This window comes from Pyrgilauda ruficollis, unplaced genomic scaffold (assembly GCF_017590135.1).
Source record: "Pyrgilauda ruficollis isolate IOZ18807 unplaced genomic scaffold, ASM1759013v1 scaffold23, whole genome shotgun sequence".
Taxonomy (NCBI): domain Eukaryota; kingdom Metazoa; phylum Chordata; class Aves; order Passeriformes; family Passeridae; genus Pyrgilauda; species Pyrgilauda ruficollis.
The window spans coordinates 12,941,039-12,963,746 of record NW_024522539.1 but is presented as its reverse complement, the minus strand read 5'-3'; the positions used below and the strand labels follow the sequence as shown (position 1 = coordinate 12,963,746).

Genomic DNA, 22,708 nt, shown 5'->3' with positions numbered 1-22,708 from the left:
ACTGATGTAAATTGCATCTAGGTGTGAAGTGCTCTTTTAAACTCCACAGTCCACTCAAACAATTCAGTAGCAAAATGGTTCACTAATGAGGGTCACTAATACAGCACTGATAAGGGACATTATGAGGAATTTTCTTACAAACAAGCAGAGAAAATAAATACCTGTATGGAAGATCACATTCTACACCAGTATCTCTGGTCTCTATATTGGTCTTTTGTTGGTTTTCCATTAAGTAGTCCAGTTTGTCTTGTAATTCTTTATTCTGGGAAACAATAATTTCCATCACAACTTTATTTTATTTATAGTAATTAAACAAGGGAATAAAATTGCACATTGCCCTCTCCCTACAAGAAACAGTGTAAAAGTATGTATCAATAAAATAAAGGAACCCTTATTTCTGGAAAGAATATAAATTAAACCAACAGTTTTATTCAGAAACTTCTGGTCTAAGTCATTATAAAACCATTAGAAAATTGTAAGTTAAGAAACTTAGAGTGAATATTGAGATTTTATTACACACACTCCTGACTGTATGACTGGTGTCATATGTTTAATTTCCATTTGAAGAACAGCAAATACATTTAGTAATTATACATTCAGATAGCACTGGATGACATTGGTTCAAATTCAATTTGGTTTCATAAAATAATCACAATCATGTAAACTTAAAATGTGCCTTACCTCACATTCTAAGAAAGAGATTTTGTCTAAAAGCTGTATTATAAATAATTCCTTTTCTTTTACTTTCTTCCTTAGCATTTCAATCTATGAAGAAAAACAAAGATATTTAGTCTGATGGGGATGGGAAAAGCAAGAAAATTATCTAGGTATCACAGGAAGTAAAGGTATTTAATATTATTGTTCAGAATACCTGTAAGTATTCACAAACTGCTTTAATCCCTGGATTAGCTACCCAATTTAGTGGACTTTTACTAAAGTGAATTCGTTTTGCAGAACAGCTAAACTGAAATCAAGGAACACTCAGAACACATTCATTTTTATCTGGCAGTCATTGCAAGAATGACCATTTCTGAATACTTTGGTCAAGTTTTCCATGCATTCTCACCAGTCACTTTTTAACTCTGTATATTAAAATCAAAGCTGTGAACAAACACTAACATCCCCTTCACCAGTGTAAAATTTTTCAGCATATCTGGAAACAATGATTAATATAAATATTTCCATCCTGCTAAAGGAGAAAGATAAAATACTCAAGGCACAATAATGAAAACAATGCTCTCCCAAAAATTTACTGCTAGAAATTATAAAATATTTAAACAAAAACATACAGAACTGTGGGGGAAAAAAGAAGCAAAACAAATACCACATATTGAACTGAAAAATGAAAATCTGTAACACCAACTGAACTTTAATTTAGTCTCCATGACTTTCAGGTATCACATGTCACTGGCACAATGATCAGTTGTTACTTGGAAAGGCTAAAACATAAACACCATACAGTGTTTTCAGCTGAACAGTTACAGAATACGGGAGTACTATCATCATCCATCTTTCTCACAATCAGATCTTTCCTTTTTTTCCTCTTTTAAAGTCCATGTAAAAACTACCCATGTAATCTAAAGCTATTATCATTTCAGTTTTCAACTGACAGAAACACAAAGCTTGTAGCATTTTCAGAGAATCTTAGAACATATCTCGATCATCATATTTAATCACAACTTTGTTTAATACTATGACTGAATTAATGTCTTCCCTGGTTCAATAGCTTCAGTCCTGCCAACAAACTCCACTTTAGAAAAGATAAACTGTTCTCTTAGGACTTTCAAGTGGATCTTTTCTATTAATATTCTCCTACTATGCATACAAGGAAATATTACTAACACCAATAATCAGTGCCACACAAAGAAGCCCAAAGCCAAGCACAGCTGGGTGATCACACTGACACACAGCCATTCTTGCTTGTTATTGAAAATAATCAAGTCCATCAGCTGCCTAGCCTGGTTTTACATCAAACACAAAATATTTCTGTTTCCAAATAAGTGATCAGACTATCTTTCATCCAAAAGCAAGACAACTCTTGTGTTTCACAGGCATTTACCTTAACTTATATTCATTCTATGGCAGAAAGATCCTAAGACATTAAATAAACTGACAGTAACTATAATGTTCACCAGTATCATGTACAAATAGATTTTGTGTAAGTTAAAATTAAAGTTCTGCTCATTTTTCACATTGGCTACAGAAAGACAGCTCCCTATGGATGTTTTTGAGTTATTTCAATTAGAACAGTCTGAAGGCAAAGATGAGCACGGGCACCTTAAAATCTAACAGAGACTACAAAAAGGAAGACTTTGAGCAACAGCTTCCTCCCCTTCCCAAACACAGAACTGAACTCCAAAGAGACATTTTGTATTTTGGTGAGGATGCTCTAGGGAGCAGCAGACTGAAGCATACACAACAGTACCTCCAGGCTCTCTGTAACACATTTACATAGTACCAGTCAGAACCCTTTAAACCTATGCCTTTGCCCCAGAGTTACACCAGATTTTTAAAATCCACCTTCTTTTCTGCAGTGAGTATGCAGAATACCATCACAAGCTCTGTGTCTCAGTCCAGCAGTCAGCAGAAGGTGTGGTTAGACCATGCAGGCTTTACAGAATGACCGGGCTGTGAATTGTGTAACCTATATAGAACCTGTCGGTGGCTCTTCAAACATTAGGAACTCCAACACAGCCACACATTCCAAATGCACTTCGGGAGAAATAAATGCAGCAGTGAGGCTGCATTTGAGGTGCTAAAATGAGAGGCTGTTTCAGCACCAGGAAAAATGTCCTGCAGTCCTGCTCCCTGGACACAGCAGAGCACCCTGTGAGGCCACTGCAGAAGGAAAGCAGGCTCAGATTGGAGCAGGAATTCTGCACCCCGAGATGCATGGTCAAACAGCTGCCTCAGCAGCTACTGCAGGCCAAGGGCTGAAACAAGTGTCCTGACAGAGATGACACATTCCAGAACAGTAATTTACTATAAAAATAAGTTTATTTACTGGATAAGGACTTGAGTACACATCATCTTATGCCTTTAACACCAGGAACAAAAAACCTGATTTGATTAATCCTTGAGAGAGTATGTCACAGGGAACCAGGAAAAACAGGAATAATTCTAAGAGATTATATTAATATATTAATATATTATAATATTAAACTTTAAAACCCACAAATCCACATCTTGAGAATTTCTTTGTTTCTAGAAGCTGCATAAAGGAAGAGAATATCTAGCAGGTGTCAGAGCAATAGATTTTGACTTTGGGTTGAATACAAGGTAAGGAGGAGAAGAGGAGAAGCAAGATGGGCCAAACACAATACTCAGCTCCAGGCCTGAGTGGTGGCCAGAACAGTCTAGTCAGAATGGTCAGAAACAAATCAGTGCAAGCCAAAGACTCTCAAATTCCATGGACTGACTCTTGTATCCAAGTAATTTCTGGACTGACTTCAAGATAAAATTATCATCAAGATGTTCCTATTTTTTCTTTGGTCAATGCTCATGGTCTATAATCTGCCTCATTCTTGCTGTGTCTGCAGACTTCAAGAGTTTCTGCTCACTGAACTCAGCAACTTTCTCCCAAACCTGGCTTTTGCACAACTACCCTCTCAGATTTCTTCATAATTTTCTACAAGCACTATTCAGGTACATCCTTCAGGCTCTCTCTGCCAGAGAGAGCCTTCTCCAGAAATGTCCAGAGAGACTTTCCCTAGCACTTAATTCTTGACCTGACTTTCATTGTTAAGACTCCACATTTCTACCTGTATTTCTATAACCTTCCTGTCTACATTAAGCACTCAAACAAAACTGGCAACCTACTCAGAAATAGTTACATTAATGACCCATTCATTCCTTTCAAAACAGTTCTGCTAACAGTAATAATGTGACTTTAGCAACCCTGGGCCACACAGTCACCCTTCTTCCTACCACTTTGTTCTCTCTTACCTCCCCCAACCCACTGCATCCATTGTTCCTGCTTCTCCAGCTGGGAGACATCTGACTATTCCAAAACTGGGAAGAAAAAAGCTACAAAGCCCAAGCTCCAGTTTGTAATTTATCTAGTGTGCCAGCAACTGGGGGGCATGATGTGCTCTCAGCCCTTCAGCCAGCCCACCTCAATCCCCGGCACTTCCCTGCCAGGCAGAGAAAGGACACCGGATCTCTCCCCCTCCTGGCACGATCCATGAAGTTTCCTGCCAGTGGTGCTTGGTGTGCAGCTTGCATTTCACACACCCACTGCAATTTCTAATGAACTGAATCAGCACATAAGGTCCAACATGGAATGTGAATCATCCTGAATTTATCCACTGACTCAGCATTAATATGGTCACTGACTTTAAGATCTCTCATCCTTGTTTCTGCCCTACTGCTGTCACCACCTCTATGCTTTTGCCTCCTTCAGAAAACTTGAGGTCATTTCTCAAACTGCCTCAATCTTCAGACTGTCACTTTATCTTGCTGCATGTCCCAGAAAATTCAATTCTTCTTGTCCATCCCATCGATGAAGATCACTTTCTTTCTCACTTTTGCACTTTATAGATTCTCCAAATACCAAACAATTGTCACTGTACTTGAATGGGCTGTGTAAATACTAAACTTTACTTCCCTAAGATGGAAAGTGAGATGAAAGAGTCAACAGCATTAAACTGATCTCATGGACAGAATACCTAAGAAGAACAGTCAAGAGAAGAATTGGAGAACTGCAAGACCTAAAAGGAAGAGTCTGTAAAGAAATGCTGGATATGTGACTAATGGTATTAGAATGAAAAGTCAGCAGTATTACAAAGCTATTAAAGCAGAAGGGAAAAGCATCTTGAGAGAAAACTAAAATTGTATTTAAATGTAGAGCCTTTTTTTAATAAAGCCTGAAATAGGAAACTATTTTATTCTATGTAACTCAGACACAGATTTGGAGGCATTAAACTATACAGTGATCTCCTGGATTGGAACAGATCCAGCAATTAGGTAAACTCAGTCACCATATACCACTTAACACTATTATCCATTAGTTTAAAATATTTACCAGAACATAGTTTTAATATATATAAGTATCATATTATTCAAGTATACCTATATTTTCCTTATTCATCAACCATTAATGGACTGGGCATCTGTAACACCAATACAGAGACATGAACAAATTAGTCAGAAATATGACTGCACAGGACAAACAGATGCTACACAGCATGCACAAAACAAGACAGACAAGACAACATGCACAAAACAAGACAGACAAGACATTGCAACATCAGCCTGAGCTCGTAGAGGTAATTGCTGTACAAGGAGAACAGGATTTTTCTCGGTCCTGTATTTCACTGGACCTTGACTGGTATTTATAAGAGGCTAGACAAGAGTTGAAACTTTTTCAGGGAGCATAATGCAGTGAATAGGAGTGAGCACCTCTGCCTTTTAATCCTCCTTAAATCCCGTGAACAACTTATCCACTTAAACTTGTACTTTTTGTATTTTAAACCTCACATTGCATTTACAGAAGAATAACAACTGACTGATTTAGGTTAATGCACCAGCATAGAGACCTTCCTAAATGAATGAGCTCTATGAACACATTATCCAGTGGTTGATGTCCATGTATTGCTAAAGCAGGGGCTGACATGTCCTAATGAGTTACAGACATTGGCTCGTTGTGTGCACATCAACCCACCTCGTTAAGCATTACCTTAGTAATGGGCAAGTTTCTAATTTATGACTTGGCCTGGCAATTCCCAGCTGAAAGTGCTGATGTTGTGCATATATAAACCCTCTCACCAAACACCAGCAGTGATTCTACTTCTGCCAACAGATAAGCAATGTACTGCTTGCTCAAGTCCACTGAGGAATGCCAAACACTTGTACTAGGGAGGGGGGGAGGAGGCTGTGGGAAGTTATTCATGTTCTGTCCTTTATCTTCTTCCTCCAAGCTCCCAAGGTGGGTTTCTCTTTCTACATTTCTTCTGCATTTCTGTTGTTGTTTCATTTTCATGGTAGGTACTATGCAATGCAGATTTTGGTTAATAAAAGTTTGGCATCTGTTGTTGGTACTTCCATCTTCTCCTCCTCTGTGATTCTGTGTGGCTTCTTTTACATGACCTTGAAACTGTTCTTCCATATTAAAAGAGGGAAATTTTGCTCTGTATCTGAAGTTGGAGTGTCTTGATACAGATGTTTTCAGATGTTTAAGTCTTTTTTGAAAAATTTCTTCATTTAATACTCCATTTGTGCAATACAAAGTATCTTCTGTATTTGGGATATCATTTGCTCATTAGCACTTTGTCCTTTCATGCAAGTATCTTCCCCGACAGAACAGGAGACAGCTTCTCCCTGGTGTCTGGTCACCATTTATTATCCAAGGAATCTGAGACTAAAGCTGGAGAACAGCTCATGGGCCATGACCTAGAGACAGTTCAATTCAGTAGTTAGGGGAATTTCATGTGAAATCCAAGTTCTGTAGATAATTTCTTGGCATGAAATCAAATATTCTTTTTTTTCTTCAGATCCCTTCAAAACAGCTTCCTCTATCTGCATCAACCCCCTTGCCTTGCTTACAAAATGTAAATGCTAATTTCCTTCCCTCTCTTGCTTCTCAACAATGAAACAACATTACATATAAAATAAGCTTACTGTGCAATGAAATTGCAATCCATTTCAAAGTTAGTTGTATAAATCTCAAAACTAAACCTCTCCTAAATCTCTCCAGGTTTGAAACTGAGATCAAGCCACAAAATAATTATATTGCTAATTTAAAATCTATGTTTTGTATTTCATTTATCTTACATGAAAGTCTCGTTTCCTACAGTGGCACAGACAGGATGAACTGGTTGACCCATCAGATAGATACTCAGAAGAGAAGCTTTTACCCCTCTCACCGAGCAAGAGCAATTTCAGCCCTGGAGGGAACAGTGTGGTAGCACTTCCCATGCCCTCCCGTGGTGCCTCTGTGCCTGCATCTGCCTGCCCAGTCCCATCTCTGCAGGGGAAACCCCTTAGTGGAAGGGCCTGAAGTTTGTGTGCCTCTGCCTTCCACCTGTGAGTCTCCCTGCAAATTCTTCCTCTCATCAAACTGTCTTTTTTCCTGGATTGCCTTAGCTCTACCCAGCCATACTTTAAGACAGTTACAAAGGCAAGGGCTAAAAAATCTGAGCCTTGGGTGACCCACTCGGCCATCTGTCTCTCCTCATTTGTTTTTTGAAAGCCCGTGATGTACAAATAGTATGAGAAAAGGGCTGGGTTTCTAAACACCTGCCAAATGCAAATCCTGCACTTTTAGCTGCCAGCACTGCATTTAAAACATACTACACTAAGCTGTGAACAAATAGATTTGTTTAACAAACAAGTTCAACACAGGAATAAATCTGTCAGCCATAAATCATCTGCAATCTCTCTCTAATGAGAACATGAGGCTTAAGACTATGCAGGATAACTTTCTGCTCAGCTGGTGCACTAATGAGCAGCAATTTTTGCTCTCACAGAAAAGAATCCCTATGAGGATGAAAAATGTGTGTGCATGAGAGCTAACACACAGGGGTGTTGAAGGTCACCATCTCCAGAAAATTTCCATTTTATTTCTCCCATTTATTTTTCTTCTGAAAGTGATTTTCTATGCTTCTATTTAATTTATGACTGGTTTGATTAGATCAAGTTGAAAAAGGTTCTATTAATGCCTGAGACGGAAGGATTTCTTTTCAGAGGAAAAAAATAGAAGCAATTTTTTTTTTTTTTTTTTTTTTTTTTTGCTAAGGAGTATAAGCACACTGAATTGTGAGTGTCCTCCTCTGCCTGGGCTCAATTCTCTAGATCACATAATCATTGCATTCACTACCAACATGATGAGATCTGTGAAGAGGAAGGTGTTAATACTCTTTTTCTCCATGGCCTCCTACATCTGATACTTCTCTGGCAGCATCCCCTTTCATGCCTAAGTTAGGACTGACCACCACCTGCTAACACATTTTTAAATGCCATCAAAATAACACTAGAGGTGTTAAGAGTTGCCTGCTGCATCACCAAACTCCATTCTAAAGCTTCTCTTTCACCTCCTCCTGGCTGCTTGCTGGTTTTTTACAGAATGCCCTGCATCTGTGATTTGTAAATGATCCATCATCTTTCCCAGGAACAGGGAATTTTGTGATTTTTTTCAGCCAGGAGATTCATCTCAGTGCTTGTCCAATTTTAACAGTTCTCCATATGAGTTTGAAGCAGTATATCTTGTTTGTTCAGCATCCCTTTGAAGTGATGTTCATTTCTCCAGTTTCTCTGAATTGGAGATGGTAACTGCATAAACTCATTGCAATTTACACTGGAAGAGTAAAGCCCTTATTTATACTTCAGATCTGTGTCCAATATATGAAGATTCATAGTAAACCAAGCTCATTCTGTAGTCAAGCAAGTTTAGGCTTTCTCACCTACCAGCTCATACAGTAGACCTGCTTCAAACATAAGCACTGCTGATAATTTTAACTTCTTACTTTCCTTCCACTTCTCTACTGAATTTCCCAGGTTAGCCTGTTCTCACCCTATTGACTGCCACAGAGAAGCTAAGTGTTTCAGAAAGCGAGGTTTCTAGCCTTTGAATTATTTGGTTATTCTTTCACAATTATTTAAATGCAAGTTATTAATATCATTATAATACCCTCATAAACCCTAAGATGGCATGTTACTTTACAGATACCAGCCATGAAAATACTGCAATAATGAGTAACAGGGCAGGTTTTCATTACACTTTTCTTGACATTCCTTGTCATTACATTCTGCAATCAGTTAAATTTAGTGTAGGGAGGATGTGTGTTTAAATATACCCTGATGAACATGTCTTCCGGGACTTAAATAGTAGTGCAATCTTCCCTATTTGCCCTAGCAGATATATTTTTAGTGCTGCTGCTCACTAGTTTTCAACCTAACTTCAGAACAGGCTCTTCAGATAGCATTCCTTTTCAATATTTTTGTTGCCAACTTTTCAGCTTCTATGGCATAGTTAGCAAGTGTTTGCTTAAAATGAGCTAAAAAATACTTATTGAATATTATGTAGAGAAAAGCACAAAATCATGAAAAGCACCACATGCTTGGATAGTTGAGGGCATACATATCTGCAATGTTTGTTCTCTTGCCTCATGGTGAAGAGCTACTCTTCTCTACATTATTAAAACTGCTATTTTTAGGCCTTTAATTAAGAGTCTAGTTTGAAACAGGGCATGCCAACTCTATTATGTATATTTTCTCAAACACAGTACAAACACAAGCAACAAATAGCACAAAATTAAGAAACAAAGCCCCAAACATTGAATGCCTGATGTATTTGGTATCACCTGACCTGATCAAAACTCTGGTACAGGAGCCTTTACCTAGCTCACTAGTGAAAATATAGATATAGCTACACAGATGTTAATGCAGAAGGAAGCTGAATTAAAATAAAAATTAAAACACACAGGGACTAAAGGAAAGAGCACAAATATCTACCCTATGGCTAGGTGGCAGTCAAGACTGATAGAGGTTTAACTGAATCTGAAAAGCAGGCAGTCAGACAGCAGTTAGAAGCAGACATGTTTGACAATTAATAGTGACTTGGTCACCTAACACTCGTTAAATAGGATAACCAGATGGTCTAGGAGGGCTTTCTGTGTATATGAAGGCACCAGCAGAGATACATTACAAGCAATTAGCAAGCTAAACTCACCCATTAAATCTAATATTAATGAAATAATAATCCTTGGCTCAAGCTTTATATGTGGGGTTTTTTTCCAAAACAAAACAGAGCTGAAAGGACTTGTTATACCAATGCAGCCCACTAGAGGTCAAGTTACAACCAGAAGTTTAAAATATACTTAGTAATAAAGGGCAAAATTTAGGCCACCATCCTCATGTATTACTAGATTCATTCAGGGTGCCACGTGTATCAAAAATCCTTCAGAAAAAACTCTGGCATACTGAGATACAAAGCAGATTAAATAATTGTTCCCATACTCCATTATATAATTGTTCCCATAATCCATTAATTAGATGGATTGGATTATTGGACTGGAGAAGTTTTCTTTATTAAAATATCATGGCATGAAGACTCTAAGTTCTGTTTTAGACCAGCTTGGATGTTTAAAAATAGTGACAATGGTGAACTAAACTAAAACCAAAACCTCAAGACTTGATATGTCTGATACAACAGAAGAGCTCTAATCCCTCTGTGTAAAAGACACTAGCATCACACATCTGATCATACAGAAGGGCTGCATCAGAATCTTATAAAACAAAGCATACATAAATACAAACTTGGCAAAAATGGAACATCTCCATGCCTAATCAGAAATCCTGTAATAGCACATTGTGAATACAGAAGGAATGCCTTATATTTGAGTGATTTCTAAACATTTGATATCTTTGAGTGTATGATGTCCAGATACAAATCAAAGGTATCTCATAAACACCCATCCTCTGTGCAGTAGGAGGCTCATCTAACAGAGCTGTCAGCTTTGTAAAGCTCCAATTTAAATTTATCTATTTCCCATGTTATGCTTCCCACTTGGACAAACAGAAATGTTTGCAATTGCAGCCTTCTGACCACAGAACAGTTTCCTGACACATAGGTAGCCTGTAACCTAAAGCATCTATCCAGCAAAATTCTACTTACAATTTTACAGGAAATGGCAGCAGCTAAGACAATGTCCCCAGACCAGGGTAAGAAGAGATGAGCAGTGAAAACCTGTACTTGCTCACCTGTTTCTGTGAGGAATCATACTAAACAAACAAACAAAAAAACCTAAGCAAAATCTCCCAAAACCAGAAGAACAAAGCAATAAAGGTCAGCTTTTGCCTTACAATTCTGTACAGGAAGGAGACCATTAATGACTAGACTGCATCATATCAGAGGTACCCTCTGAACGGTTCAAATTGAGCTGGAAGTGGTGTTGCATTTCCTGAACACCCATGAAGGGGTACAGAACTAGTGTCAGCCTAAAGATCATAGTATATAACCCACAGCCACTGCACTAAACTGCTTTCATCTACTCTTTCTGCTTCAGTGGCTCCAGATGCTTAACTCAACTTCCACTGTAACAAAGGTGGCATAAGGCAACTACACAGAGAACACAGTTCTCTTTGGGTTATGTACTAAAAGAATCAGTGCTCCCCAAACACTCTGAGTTGTTTTACTACATCTCACCTCCTCAACCATATGCTTGACTTTCTTCTGCTGGCAGTGAACCATGTCATCCAGATGCTTGATCCGCTCTCTCAAGCTGGCTGCTACCTCCTCCAAATGCTGTGACCTGGCAAAACAGGCAAAGATCAGGCCTGTAAGTGGGGAGCTATGCAGTATAAGCAGAACAAGAACAACCCCCACAATCCATCATAAATCAGGACAGGCAAGTCAAATTGCACTGACAGATGTCAAATTGTCCAAAGTACATTTTAATGTGATATTAGTCCAAGTGGCAGTCTCCACCCAAGTTATCTCACCTTTGTCTTGCATACTGACATGGTTACTCAGAGCCTGAAGTGCTGACAATTAAACAATGTGACAAAACTCATCTCAAGATGTGTTTTCCTTTAGTGAAAGGCTTTTAGACAACTAGATCTTTAGCTTCAGAGAGACACATTTAGCCTGACTTATTACTACCTGCAAATCTTTTGAAAATATGTGCTAAACAGAAGCCAGGAAGCAGGTCTGCTTTCAAAGCTGTCTTACTGCAGGGGAGCCTTGAGTCAAGAATTTGGCAGAGCTGCCAACAGCAGCAGAATGCTAACTGGAATAGTATTAACTCCTCAGCAGTCAGCAGGAATGCTATGAATGGTTTACATTTGTGCATACAACTCTTCGGATAGATTCTGCATTTCTTCAAATCTGTTTAATACAGAAAGTGAACTCCCACAGAACTCCTGCCTCAAGCTGGTTTGGCAGCTTGTCAGAAAAGTAGCTGTAGAATATGCAAGGAAACCAGAGTGAAGCTTCTCCATAAGTTTTTGTCTCTTTGGCCATGGGAGTCTCCATTTTTATCTGAATGTCCAATTCTTAAAATTTGTCAAAGAAAGCAATTTCTTGCTTACAAAATAAACTGCTGTACTCCTAGGTTCAGGACTGGACAGAATTTGAGAATGGGAGGAGGGGAATCAAAAACAAAAAGGCTTTTTTCATCTTGGTCTGTGCACAGCAGAAAAAAACCTGTTAAAGCTGCAAATAGAAAAACGATTCTAAGACAAAGCAGCAGATGGCAAACTGTAAGACATGATTCCAGTGAATGACTGAATTGTATGCTGTTTCCCCCCAAAAGAATCTCTATTAACAGTGAAGTACTCTGCAGAAATGTAACTGCAGCTCTTTGACAAGGACTCAAAAAATTCAAAGCATTGCTGCAAGTTTTTCAGTTGTGTGTATTAACATCTCATAAAACTTTAATTTATATTTTAATTGCAATTGTAGCACATATTTTGTATCTCATTGGAAGATTCAGGATCTTAAGCATTGATAGCAATGGAGAAATGGAACAGACATCCTTCCTAAGGTGGAGCTTGAGTGTCTGAAAAGGTTCAGACAGGTAAAGACAACTTAAGAATAAACCAGCATAATCTGAACACAGATTCATCACTTGCATGGCATAGATTGCAACTGTGAGCTCGCTTGCATTGCACAAATTCTGCCTGAACACTGCCTTTACCCTTTTACTGCAGCATAACTTTTCACAGTGAAAAGGATTCATTGAAGCAAGAAGTGTCTGTGTTATTCAGAGGTAAAGGAAAACAGCAATTATCTTTCATCTCCATATTCTATGTTGTATGCGAGCGACATCTGTTCCCTTGGAGTTATTATTTTAACAGGCTGCTGTGAAAAGCCATTCTTGCTCTGAAACCAGAGAAGCTGGTCACAGATCAATACAAGGCACTGAGAAGCTCTCAGCAGGGATCTCCTTTCATGTTTATGTTTCCCAAAGAACAGCAGGAAGCCCAAAACCTTAAAACTTAATTTCTGGGTGCCACAGAACCATAAGTAGTAATCAAGTACTATTATTCAGTCTCTGGTTATAATTCATCTTTACCCGCTGAAGCAGTGTCATATACATCTTTGAGTTTAGCTAGTGAAAGTATTCATAGTCAGGATCATACTCTTCTGAATTTGGGAATGCAGGTTTAAGAAAAATGCAAGCCACAGATATGTCATAGCTTGTTCCACCTACAATGGACTCCACACATTTGCAAACAACTTTTCAGAAAAGATGCATGAAGGTGGTCATTCTTGCAAAAAATAATTGTCTTGATATTTTACATATCAATAAGCCTACATTCAGATAGACAATCCCTACCAGACTGCAGTTTTAATGTTAGAAAAGGCAAAATTCAGATGTCTACAAAAGCAAAGAAACCCTTCAAGTTTCCTAGCAATAATAGAAGTTCCACAGGCAAGTCATATCTCACCTTTCACTGTCAGAGTTGTTTTCAGATTTTGCTCCAGATATTTGTAGTTCATTTAATTCAAGTTGTTTTTGCAACTGGTGACGTTCCTAAACAACAAAAGTTATCCTTCAGTTCTCCATCTATCAAAATGTGAAGGCTTCACAAAGCATATTTCATTGCAATTCAAAACATCATTTGTGAAATTAAAATAGAAACTGATTAAACAAAATTCATGCATTTCCTATAGCCAAGGAGGACAGAATACATAATAATCAAAATCAATTTCCCAGCTATGCATGGAAACTAGTTCAGTTTCAATTTCCTATATGAAGATATGCAGCTATACTTGAAACTGGATTTTTTTCAATAAAAAGATGAGTCATCAAAATCTTTAACTACATAAAGTCAAATTGCCCACATTATCACTCCAAAAAGAACTCCCAAATCCAAGGCTTAGATAAAAGATACTGCTGCATTTTCTTCCCCCAGAGTATTCCTGTTTATTTTTAGGTGCCCACCAGCACAGTGCTTGTGAAGATCTGTGAGGATTTAAGGTCTGAGTCAAACAAGTTAACAGAGAAGTGTAAGTGTGTTATCCACCTTGATGGGAATTTAAGAGGCATTCAGTCTCACTCTGGTGAGTGTGAGCCAGATAAGAGCAGATTAAAGAACTAATGTGAACTGTACTGCAATCCTACATTCACTGCATAATACTTAAAAGTTGTAGGCTGAAGCCCAGATTAAGTTAATGGAGCCACTAGAGGGGCATATTATTAGGTTGAGTAATTTTTCAGTAAAATCATTAATTCTACTAATGGATTTGCAAGCATTAGACAAAAGGCACTCAATGCACATTAGACTAACCAGTCAAGCCAACAAGACTGGCTTGTAAAAACGTATTTCTCAGTAGGTACTGATATGAAATATGTACTACAATAAAGTGAAATTGGTGAAAAAAACCACTTCATTTGAAAGAGCAGAAGATTGTACTCCCTCCACTGACTAAAACACTGTCTGCTCCTGTATTTGAGACAGTGAGGCACGAATCTTTAAAGATGAGATGCCTGCTATTGAATGCAATGAGAAATGCCAAAGTACACCCAAGACCATTTCGTAGTCACTGCAGCCAAGGCTGCCCTTGAGCTTCACATTCCCCAGCAGCTCCTCCTTGTTGGTGAGAACAAGATCCAGAACCTCTCCTCAACTGGAGACTAAAGTTATCATCAACACATTCCAGAAACCTGGATTGCTTATGCTCTGCTGTGTTGTCCCTCCAAATGATGTCAGGGTGGTTGAAAATCCCCATGAGGACCAGGGCTTGTGAACAAGAGGCTGCTCCCATTGCCTGTAAAGGGCCTCATCCTTTCAGTCTTCCTGGCCGGGTAGCCCCCCAGTCTGATGTCACCTGTCCCTGCCCTCCCTTTGATGGAGACCCTACAGGGCCAGGATTAGCTTCTTATCCATCCCCAGACAAAGCTCTGTGCTTTATGGACCTACCATAGCAACATTTAGAAGAGACTCTGGGTCATTTATGATTATTACTTGATTAGGCTTAAGACACCTTGCACACTGAAGAGACACTGAATGGTTTTTAAATTCTCTCTTTAAAATAATGGTTCATTTCCTAAATAAATGCTGCCCTGTAAGGACCATCAGGAAGAGAGAACCACCACCTCATCACAGGGTCTGTCTGGCAGTCCAGGTGAATTTACTGATATAAATACAGTAACGAAGATGCAAACAGCAATGGTATGTCACTGAGCAGGGAGCTGAGCAGCAGAACAACAACTGAAATTTCCTCCATGCACTTGGTGCAGTTCCTGTTGAGGCAGCAGTCACCTCTCCTACCTCTTCCATGCGTTCAATCAGCCGGTCCAGCTCACCAATTCTCTGGTCTTTCTCCTGTATGCTTGTTTCTGTAACCTGCATCTTCTTATTTGCCTCTTCAATAGCCTTCAGAAGCTGATTTGTTTCCTCCTAGAAACAAGAACATTTACAGTCACATTAGCATCTAACATATTAATGAGGAATATTTCTTCTTCTTTTTGGCTCTAGGGCCAGGCTAGTAGCTCTAAAGAGCTCAAAGCTTTTCACTACACCTGCTCAGAAATCAGAAGAGTTATGATCCTGAGAGTGAATTACATAGAGCAAAGACTGGGGGTACTTTGAAATACACAGGTATTAGTAAAGCATCATTATGACAATCCAAAAGAAACTTTTACCCATTTCTTAGATCACTGATTTCCCTTCCCCTTCCCCAAGGATGTGTTAAATAACAGCATGAGAAAAATATGCTGCTGCAAAATACAGCTTTCTAAACACCATAGTTGGCCATGTTCAGCTTTGTACTTTCCTTAGACGTAAAGCAATATGAATAAAAAGGAGCATCTATCTTCAATCTCCATCATTATCTGATTCTATAATTTAAAAAAATGCAACAATATACTCTTCATAGAAAGGTTTAACTTGGGGGTGGAGGGAAATTGGGGGACAGGAGAGTTCTTGTTCCAGTAGCGTCCAGTGACGTTCTCCTTTCTCCTTCTTAAACTGTCACTTGTTAAATTTGGACATTATATTTTCCTTTTTTAGAGAATCAGAAGTTAAAAAAGCCTACTTACCCTGTTTCAGATTTTGAAATCTAGATTATCATTGATATTACTATGTTTGAACACATATTTTTCTTTGTCCTATAACCCCAAATGTTTGGGAAGCTTAGTAACTATGGCACGACTAATCAGAGAGGCAGGAGTGAAGGAACTTGCATCAGCTCCAGAGTATGAAGTGACTGAGAAATGGCATCCAAGCTAAGCACTGCTCTTACAGACTGGCTGTACATACCAGCAGCATTTCTTTCTCAGCCTTGTGTTTCTGTTCCTCTTCTCGCATTTTTTCCTCATACTGACTATACAACTTTCTGGTCATCTCTCTCATGACTTCAGCATTGGCTTCCTGCGATGACTCCACCTGTGAGAGAGGAGGGTTGCCCCATCAGTAAATACAGTATTGCTGGCAGCAGGAGAAAGAGAGTTCACATGATGAGAAAATAAGAGTTTGAAGTTAAGCTCCCCCTTGTTATAAATCTGGCATTGCAAAAGTAGATTTCCATTTGCATCAAGACCATTTACAGCATTCTGCCAGTATTCACTTAATTTGAATCTGTAGAAGTTACTGTTCTCTCAAGTTCCATGTTGTCTGCAATTATCTTATTTAGTCATTGCTGATCCAAGATCAGGCCATGCCTCTTTGCTGAACCATTCCATAACAGCCTCCAAGTCACTTGGTTTGTTTCCCTATTGAAGCAATATTGTCTCCCCCCACTCTACTGAAGCGTGGACTAGAGGTGGACTAGACTCAACTCCTCTTTCTGAATGACCATGAACACTCAAAGCAATACTTTATTGCAATACCCTCCCTGCAATCAAACTGAAAATTAGAATTCGCAGGCATGTGGAAGGGTTAATTTTTAACAACAGAACCAGAAACTTTACTAGAGCTATGGGGAAGAAGGCAGAATGGTAATTCAGAGACAGGATTTCCTGCTGTTGGCTGAAAACACTGACTGAAACACACCCTCAGTAATTAAACACCAGATAGGATATTCACAGCTTAGGTCCATCTACTATGTAAACCACAATAAAATTGAAGTAAAACAGTTAGTACAGAACTTAGTTCTCCTCCTAGAGATGCTGTGAATCAGCCAAGGTTACAGTGAAATGCTGTGGGGGCTACAAAAGTGACAGGAAGAGGAGGAATAAAGTGCTCGCTGCTGATCACCACACTTAACACAGATACAAAATACAGAGTTCTGATGATTAAGGTTTTAGGTTGGATTTTTTTTCTATTTCATGGACCAAAAGGTTTAGTAAACCCTTGGGATCATCTTGCATGGCAGAAACAAGCTGGTTTAGTACCCTGTAGAAAAACAACAGTGTGTTTCATTCTTTGAAAAGGGATGAGCCCTGGAGGACTCCACTTGTACTGCAACTGTCCCCTCTGTCATCTCGCCTAGGCCAACCCTGGGGCACAGGTAGTCACCTGCACTTTATGAGAGGGTGTGGAGTTAAATGAACCTTCCACATTTCAGGAAGCCTGAAAGAATCGTATCATTTAGAGAAAGCCAATCATTAAACCCCAGATTCCTTAAGATACACTGCCCTGGAACAGGATCTCTGGCCTTTTATCTCCATCACTTCTTCCCTTACACCTTGTGCAATGAGGACAATGAGTGAAAACTAGCATTAAAAAAGTGGATGTATCAGGGCATCTGTAATGATACACTTAAGCAACATCTCCACTGTAAGTTATTACAGATTTATGAATAAACCAAACCTTAATAAGCCCCACAGGTGTGTTCTCCACCCACAATGTAATCATGGTATACAGTAGTTACTGCTTTTCAACACTAACCTCCCAGATCCCACACCATTCCCTTACTGCTAGAATGAATTCCCAGAACTCTTGGCACCTTTTGAGACATAATTTTATATTTAACTGTCAAAGACAGTAATGAGGTATATTTTTCACTAACTTGGTAGTAAAACTGGAAGTGTCATGGCAAAATTTACACTTTTGCTGTGTAAATGCAGGGCCTGTATTCTGCAGAGCTTGACATGCTTGAAGATAAACAAATCCTTATGCATTCAGTCAAACTGAGACTTCAGCTGCAGTTCCTTGCTCTTAGAAGCAGACTATACCTTTCCCTGACTTGCTTGGGCCTGTCCTTAATATTATAGTGAAGCCCAAATTTCTGTTTTAAAATCTTAATTGCATCATATTTGCATCTGTTACTTGGTTTTTCCCTCTTTTTATTTCCTGCTGACAACCACAGGTGCAAAATACAGCTACTTTTATAGCCTGTAGAGCTTCACTGTGAGTGGAAAGCAGAATATGAAGTGCACATATGTTTTCTTGTTTAACCATTCATCATTAAGCATGAGTGCTAGTCACTAGCAAAACGGCCAGAAAGACACCTTTTCTCTCAAGATTAAACATGAATATAGCTGCAGTCACCTTAATTTCAGAAACTTTATCAAAAATAGAAACTAATTTTTCAAAATTTGATGAATTCTGATGTAGTACTATATCCCAATTGGTCTGCTTTGAGCAATTTTAACAGAGACAAAGGTTTTCGGGGAGGAGAGGGTATTGTTTGTTTTATGTTGCAGCGTGCTTTTCGGTTTTTTGTAGGCTTGGTTTTTTTTGAAATTAAAGGAATCATTTAGGTGATGAGGGGAGAATATGGTCAAGCTGTCTGTCGTATTAAACCTGTTTTATTCCCTTGCATTTCTCTGAAAGAAATAGCTTAATTCTCTTTTGAAGATGCTTGCTGTTACCTGCTGACCACATGCTCATAAGACTTAACAGACTACCTATTAAAAATGGTGCAATACCAAAGAAACTCAACACCAAGAAATTCAGGTAGCAATGTGCAGAGTTGTAATATTCCTTTACTTAATAGGAAAGGACACTAATAACCATTTAATGGTTTGAATTTTCACCTGCCAACATCTCTCACTCTTATGTTGCATCCCATGTTATGGGAAGACTGCCTGTCACCAGCTGAGATTCTTTGTTATTAAACCAGTATTGATTCACAGGAACAAGGGAGTTCGAGGGCATGGCAAGGGCATGAAGAATGAAGAACCCTTTACAGATAAGGCCAAGGAATTCATTTAACATCCACCTGATGCCCTTACTGTGCAGTATTTTTGGGGGAGTTTGTACAGCTCACCTTTAACTTCAGTAACTGATTTTCAATTTGTGCCGTTTCCAGTTGCTTTTGCTTCTCTCTCAACTTTTCCATAGATTGCTCATGTGTATGTTTTAAATTCCTTATTTGTTCCCTTATGTCTGTGTTCTCCAATGTAACATCCACTAGAGTTTTCTAGAAGAAAGAGGCAAAGCACATCTTTAAAATCAGAAATAATTTGATTAATTAATATAGGCAAGATATTATGAAACAGGACATTTAAAGAGCTTTCTGACACATTAATTCAGTGTGAAGAGTTTTGCAAGTTTTAACATTTAAAATTATGGCTTTTGCTGTTGCTAGAAGGTGTTTTGTGAGGAGTATACTGAGTGAAATCGAGTCCTGGAACACTATTTAAAAAAAAAAAAAAAAAGGAACATGGATACATTTCAGCATGAATAATCTTCCCTTCTCTCTGAGGGCCATGCCATACATACAAAATGCAGTGGACTGAAAACATGAAAGTAATGTACAAGAATATAATATTCTTGTTACATACAAGAAAGCAGGGACATTAAGTTGTTCAGCTCAGATACATGGGAATTCAGAAGGCTTTAAAAATTAAAATTCATTCCCACCTCGTCCCTCCCCCTGCATTTCACAGGTATGTAAAATCTTACAAGTGTTTGGCACCCAAACATGCCACTTCATTTCTGTTACCAACTGAAGGCAGAACTAAGTCAGGAGATGCACCATTTTGCACTATACAGACCAAATCACATTTTCACCTTAGATCCTTCACAGAGACATGATTTGTGGTACTAGTCTGCTGCATATCAGTATCTCTTTATTGTACATTATTTGTAATATTTTTTTTAACACAAGAACTTCTGGAACATTTTTCTTTGTTTCTTAAATTAGGTGCTTTAGATATCCAAGACAGTACTTTATGGTGTTGCTTAGTGTTAGAATCTGTATCTGTCATCCATGTTTTCTGCATGCTTTGAAATCCATGTTAGAAAAGGCAGCTGTGAGCTGGGAAGCAGCTATGAAGATGTACCTGCAAGTCTATTGATGCTGATGTCAAGGAGCTGTTCATTTCACTAAAGCTATCTAAGGCTGCAGCCTGCACTCGCACATGATTCTCTAAGGATTCCTGATGAGCATTTGTCACCTGAGCAGGGGGAAAAAAAAATAATTATATAGAATAATGACCAAGTTTATCTATTCTTTCCAAGAGAGCTACACAAGAAAAAGATGCTAAGGTCGTTTTCATTTTACTAGGATGCTTAAAATATACAGGCCTCAAAGTATAATTTTACAAACAAACAAACAAAACTTAAAATCCAAATAATCTAACAGAAATAAGGCATGAGTATCTAAGTTTATTGTTAGTCTGCAATCACTGTATAAGCTGTTCTTTTTGGAAGGACAAGAGGACAATTGGCAGCTCTCTATTCAGAGAGATTATATACATAGAGTGGGCAGATTGTAAAAATTCAGAGTGAAAAGCAGAAGAATGCAAGAAATAAGGAAATCAGGAACTGTGAATTGTAGAAAGGCCCTAATTAAGAAGGAACTGACTAATCAGGTACACAGAGAAGCAACATCAAGAAGACTTAAGGAAGAAACAGTACAAAGCAGGAAGGGGAAGCCAGAGGGCTTTGTTGTGTGAAAATTAGTCATTTTCTGATATGTACACACACACATGCTTAAAAACTGAAGGGGGGGGGAGGGGAAAGACACAAAATAACATCATTCAAGAAGAGACCAAAACTCAAACAGTGTAAATAATTGTGAATGATCCAATAATAAAGAGGGAAAGAGTGTTACTAATGAAAGCCAACCAGCTCACATTCCTAGAGGGACCAGATTTGCTTCTTGATAAAAAGAGAAGAACACCAAAGACTGATACAGGGGACAAGTATGTAGTAACCAAGCCATACACAGATTAGGTCAGCATAGGGAGTAGAGGCCAAGTAGTCACTGTTAACCTTCCATAAATGTGTGCTCATGTAAAACAAACGAAAGCAGAAATGCTTTGGATGGATTAAGAAAGTTACAAGGCAAGAACATGTGAGAAGAAGCCCAGGGCAGGATACTGGAAGAGCAAATTTCAAACAACCTTTATGAATAAAAAGTTGTCCTGGAAATTGCGAAGATAAAAGCACAGTGATTGAAAGCTGAAGCAAAGAGTATAGAAAGGATTTTAAACAGGATTTGGAAATAGCACAAAAGACAACAGTCATGTAAAACCAAAATCAGCTCCCAAATAACTAACCAAACAAAAGCTCACATTATTAGGAAGAACAACATTTGTGCTTCCTTTCAGGCAGTCTAGAGTACTAAAAAAGGGAAGGATGTCTCCTAATGTGCCATTTATGTCAGAAGGAAGCTTCATGAACTGCTAATTTGCTGGAGAACTAGATATTCTGTCAGAGCTGGTCAGAAACCCTTAATTAAAGAAGAATTTCTGACTCATTCAGGATTTCTACTGGTCTGACAGAAGTTCTGGAAGTGCAGGATGTCATCACTGCTATTCAGTAAAGATCAGCAGCAAAGACAACAAAGCTGCACCTGAATCAGCATTTAGCACATGCATGCTGGGGGGAGAGTAGTGAGTCTTGTTTGCATTATGACTATTTAACACAGTTTGCAGAAATTGAGTTTTTTCTCTCTTCCCCTCAAGTCAGGGTGATTTTTTTTCTATTTTTTGAGACCAGTTGCACAGAATGAAAGTACCAGTTTACACCAAGTTCTGATTTTTGTACCTAATACAGCATGCAGGGAACTGACAGCCTCCGAATGAGGAAGGCAGAAGGGCACAAGTCAAGGTCCCAGTCCCTTGAAGTCAGAATACTTTTAATTGCCAAGTCTTCCTCTGAACCAGGACTGTGAAAATCAATGCTGAACATAAATTCAAAGCAAGTTTTCAGGGGGATTCTTTAGATCCAACACCTCAGCAGTTTAATATGAAGGCTATTTACAGAGTGCAACAGCTTTTATTGCTAAAGCAGCATGTCAGAAGAAAGACAGGTCATTGAATGACCATTGAAATGTTCCATTAAAAACCAAAAGGTAAATCATTTTTAGCACTTTAATACTCACGAATATTGCTACTTCTTTTACTTAGTGTTTCAACAACAGAGTCAGTAAAACAGAGCAAAGTGTTGAAATAACTCCAAGTTATCAATTTCTCCTAATTATCAATGTTATTTATTTGATTCACCTGCAAGCTGTTACATCCATCTCCATTAATTACCAATACATACTGGCAATGGTATCAAAATCATCATTTTGTTTCCAAGAATTTCCAGCCAGTTAGTAATTTCATATGCAAAAGCATCTCTGTCCTGCTTTACCTTCCTGGATGGAAAAATAAATAACAAAAGGAAACTACAGATTTCACATAAAACAGCAAATTGGAGTGGTTTGGAAGATTAGTTCTGTTCTGCTAAAGCAAAAGAAAAGTTTCTAGATAACACTGGGACAGTTATTCCCATATGCTTTCCTTGCAAATGAATGGGTACTTACTTTCAGTTCATTTGTAAGCTGCTGTATTTTTCGTTTCATTTCATCATATTCACCATACATTTTCTTTCTTACTTTTTCCAGAGTTGCTCTCACCTGGTGTCAGAAAAATCAAATGCC

The 22,708-nt window shown here is 38.4% G+C and overlaps 1 protein-coding gene across 2 annotated transcripts in view; it reads right to left on the bottom strand.

The window, feature by feature from the left end:
* LOC121354270 (myocardial zonula adherens protein) overlaps window positions 1-22,708 on the bottom strand; it is a 62,050-nt gene that overhangs the window by 22,468 nt on the left and 16,874 nt on the right. For both annotated transcript variants that reach the window (XM_041468719.1, XM_041468720.1), the window contains exons 4-12: window positions 22,592-22,684; window positions 20,118-20,231; window positions 19,100-19,252; window positions 16,207-16,332; window positions 15,217-15,345; window positions 13,390-13,475; window positions 11,144-11,249; window positions 682-765; window positions 162-262 (exon numbers count right to left, since the gene is read on the bottom strand). In XM_041468719.1, coding sequence (XP_041324653.1) covers window positions 162-262; window positions 682-765; window positions 11,144-11,249; window positions 13,390-13,475; window positions 15,217-15,345; window positions 16,207-16,332; window positions 19,100-19,252; window positions 20,118-20,231; window positions 22,592-22,684 — 992 coding nt within the window. The remainder of the gene's footprint in view (window positions 1-161; window positions 263-681; window positions 766-11,143; window positions 11,250-13,389; window positions 13,476-15,216; window positions 15,346-16,206; window positions 16,333-19,099; window positions 19,253-20,117; window positions 20,232-22,591; window positions 22,685-22,708) is intronic.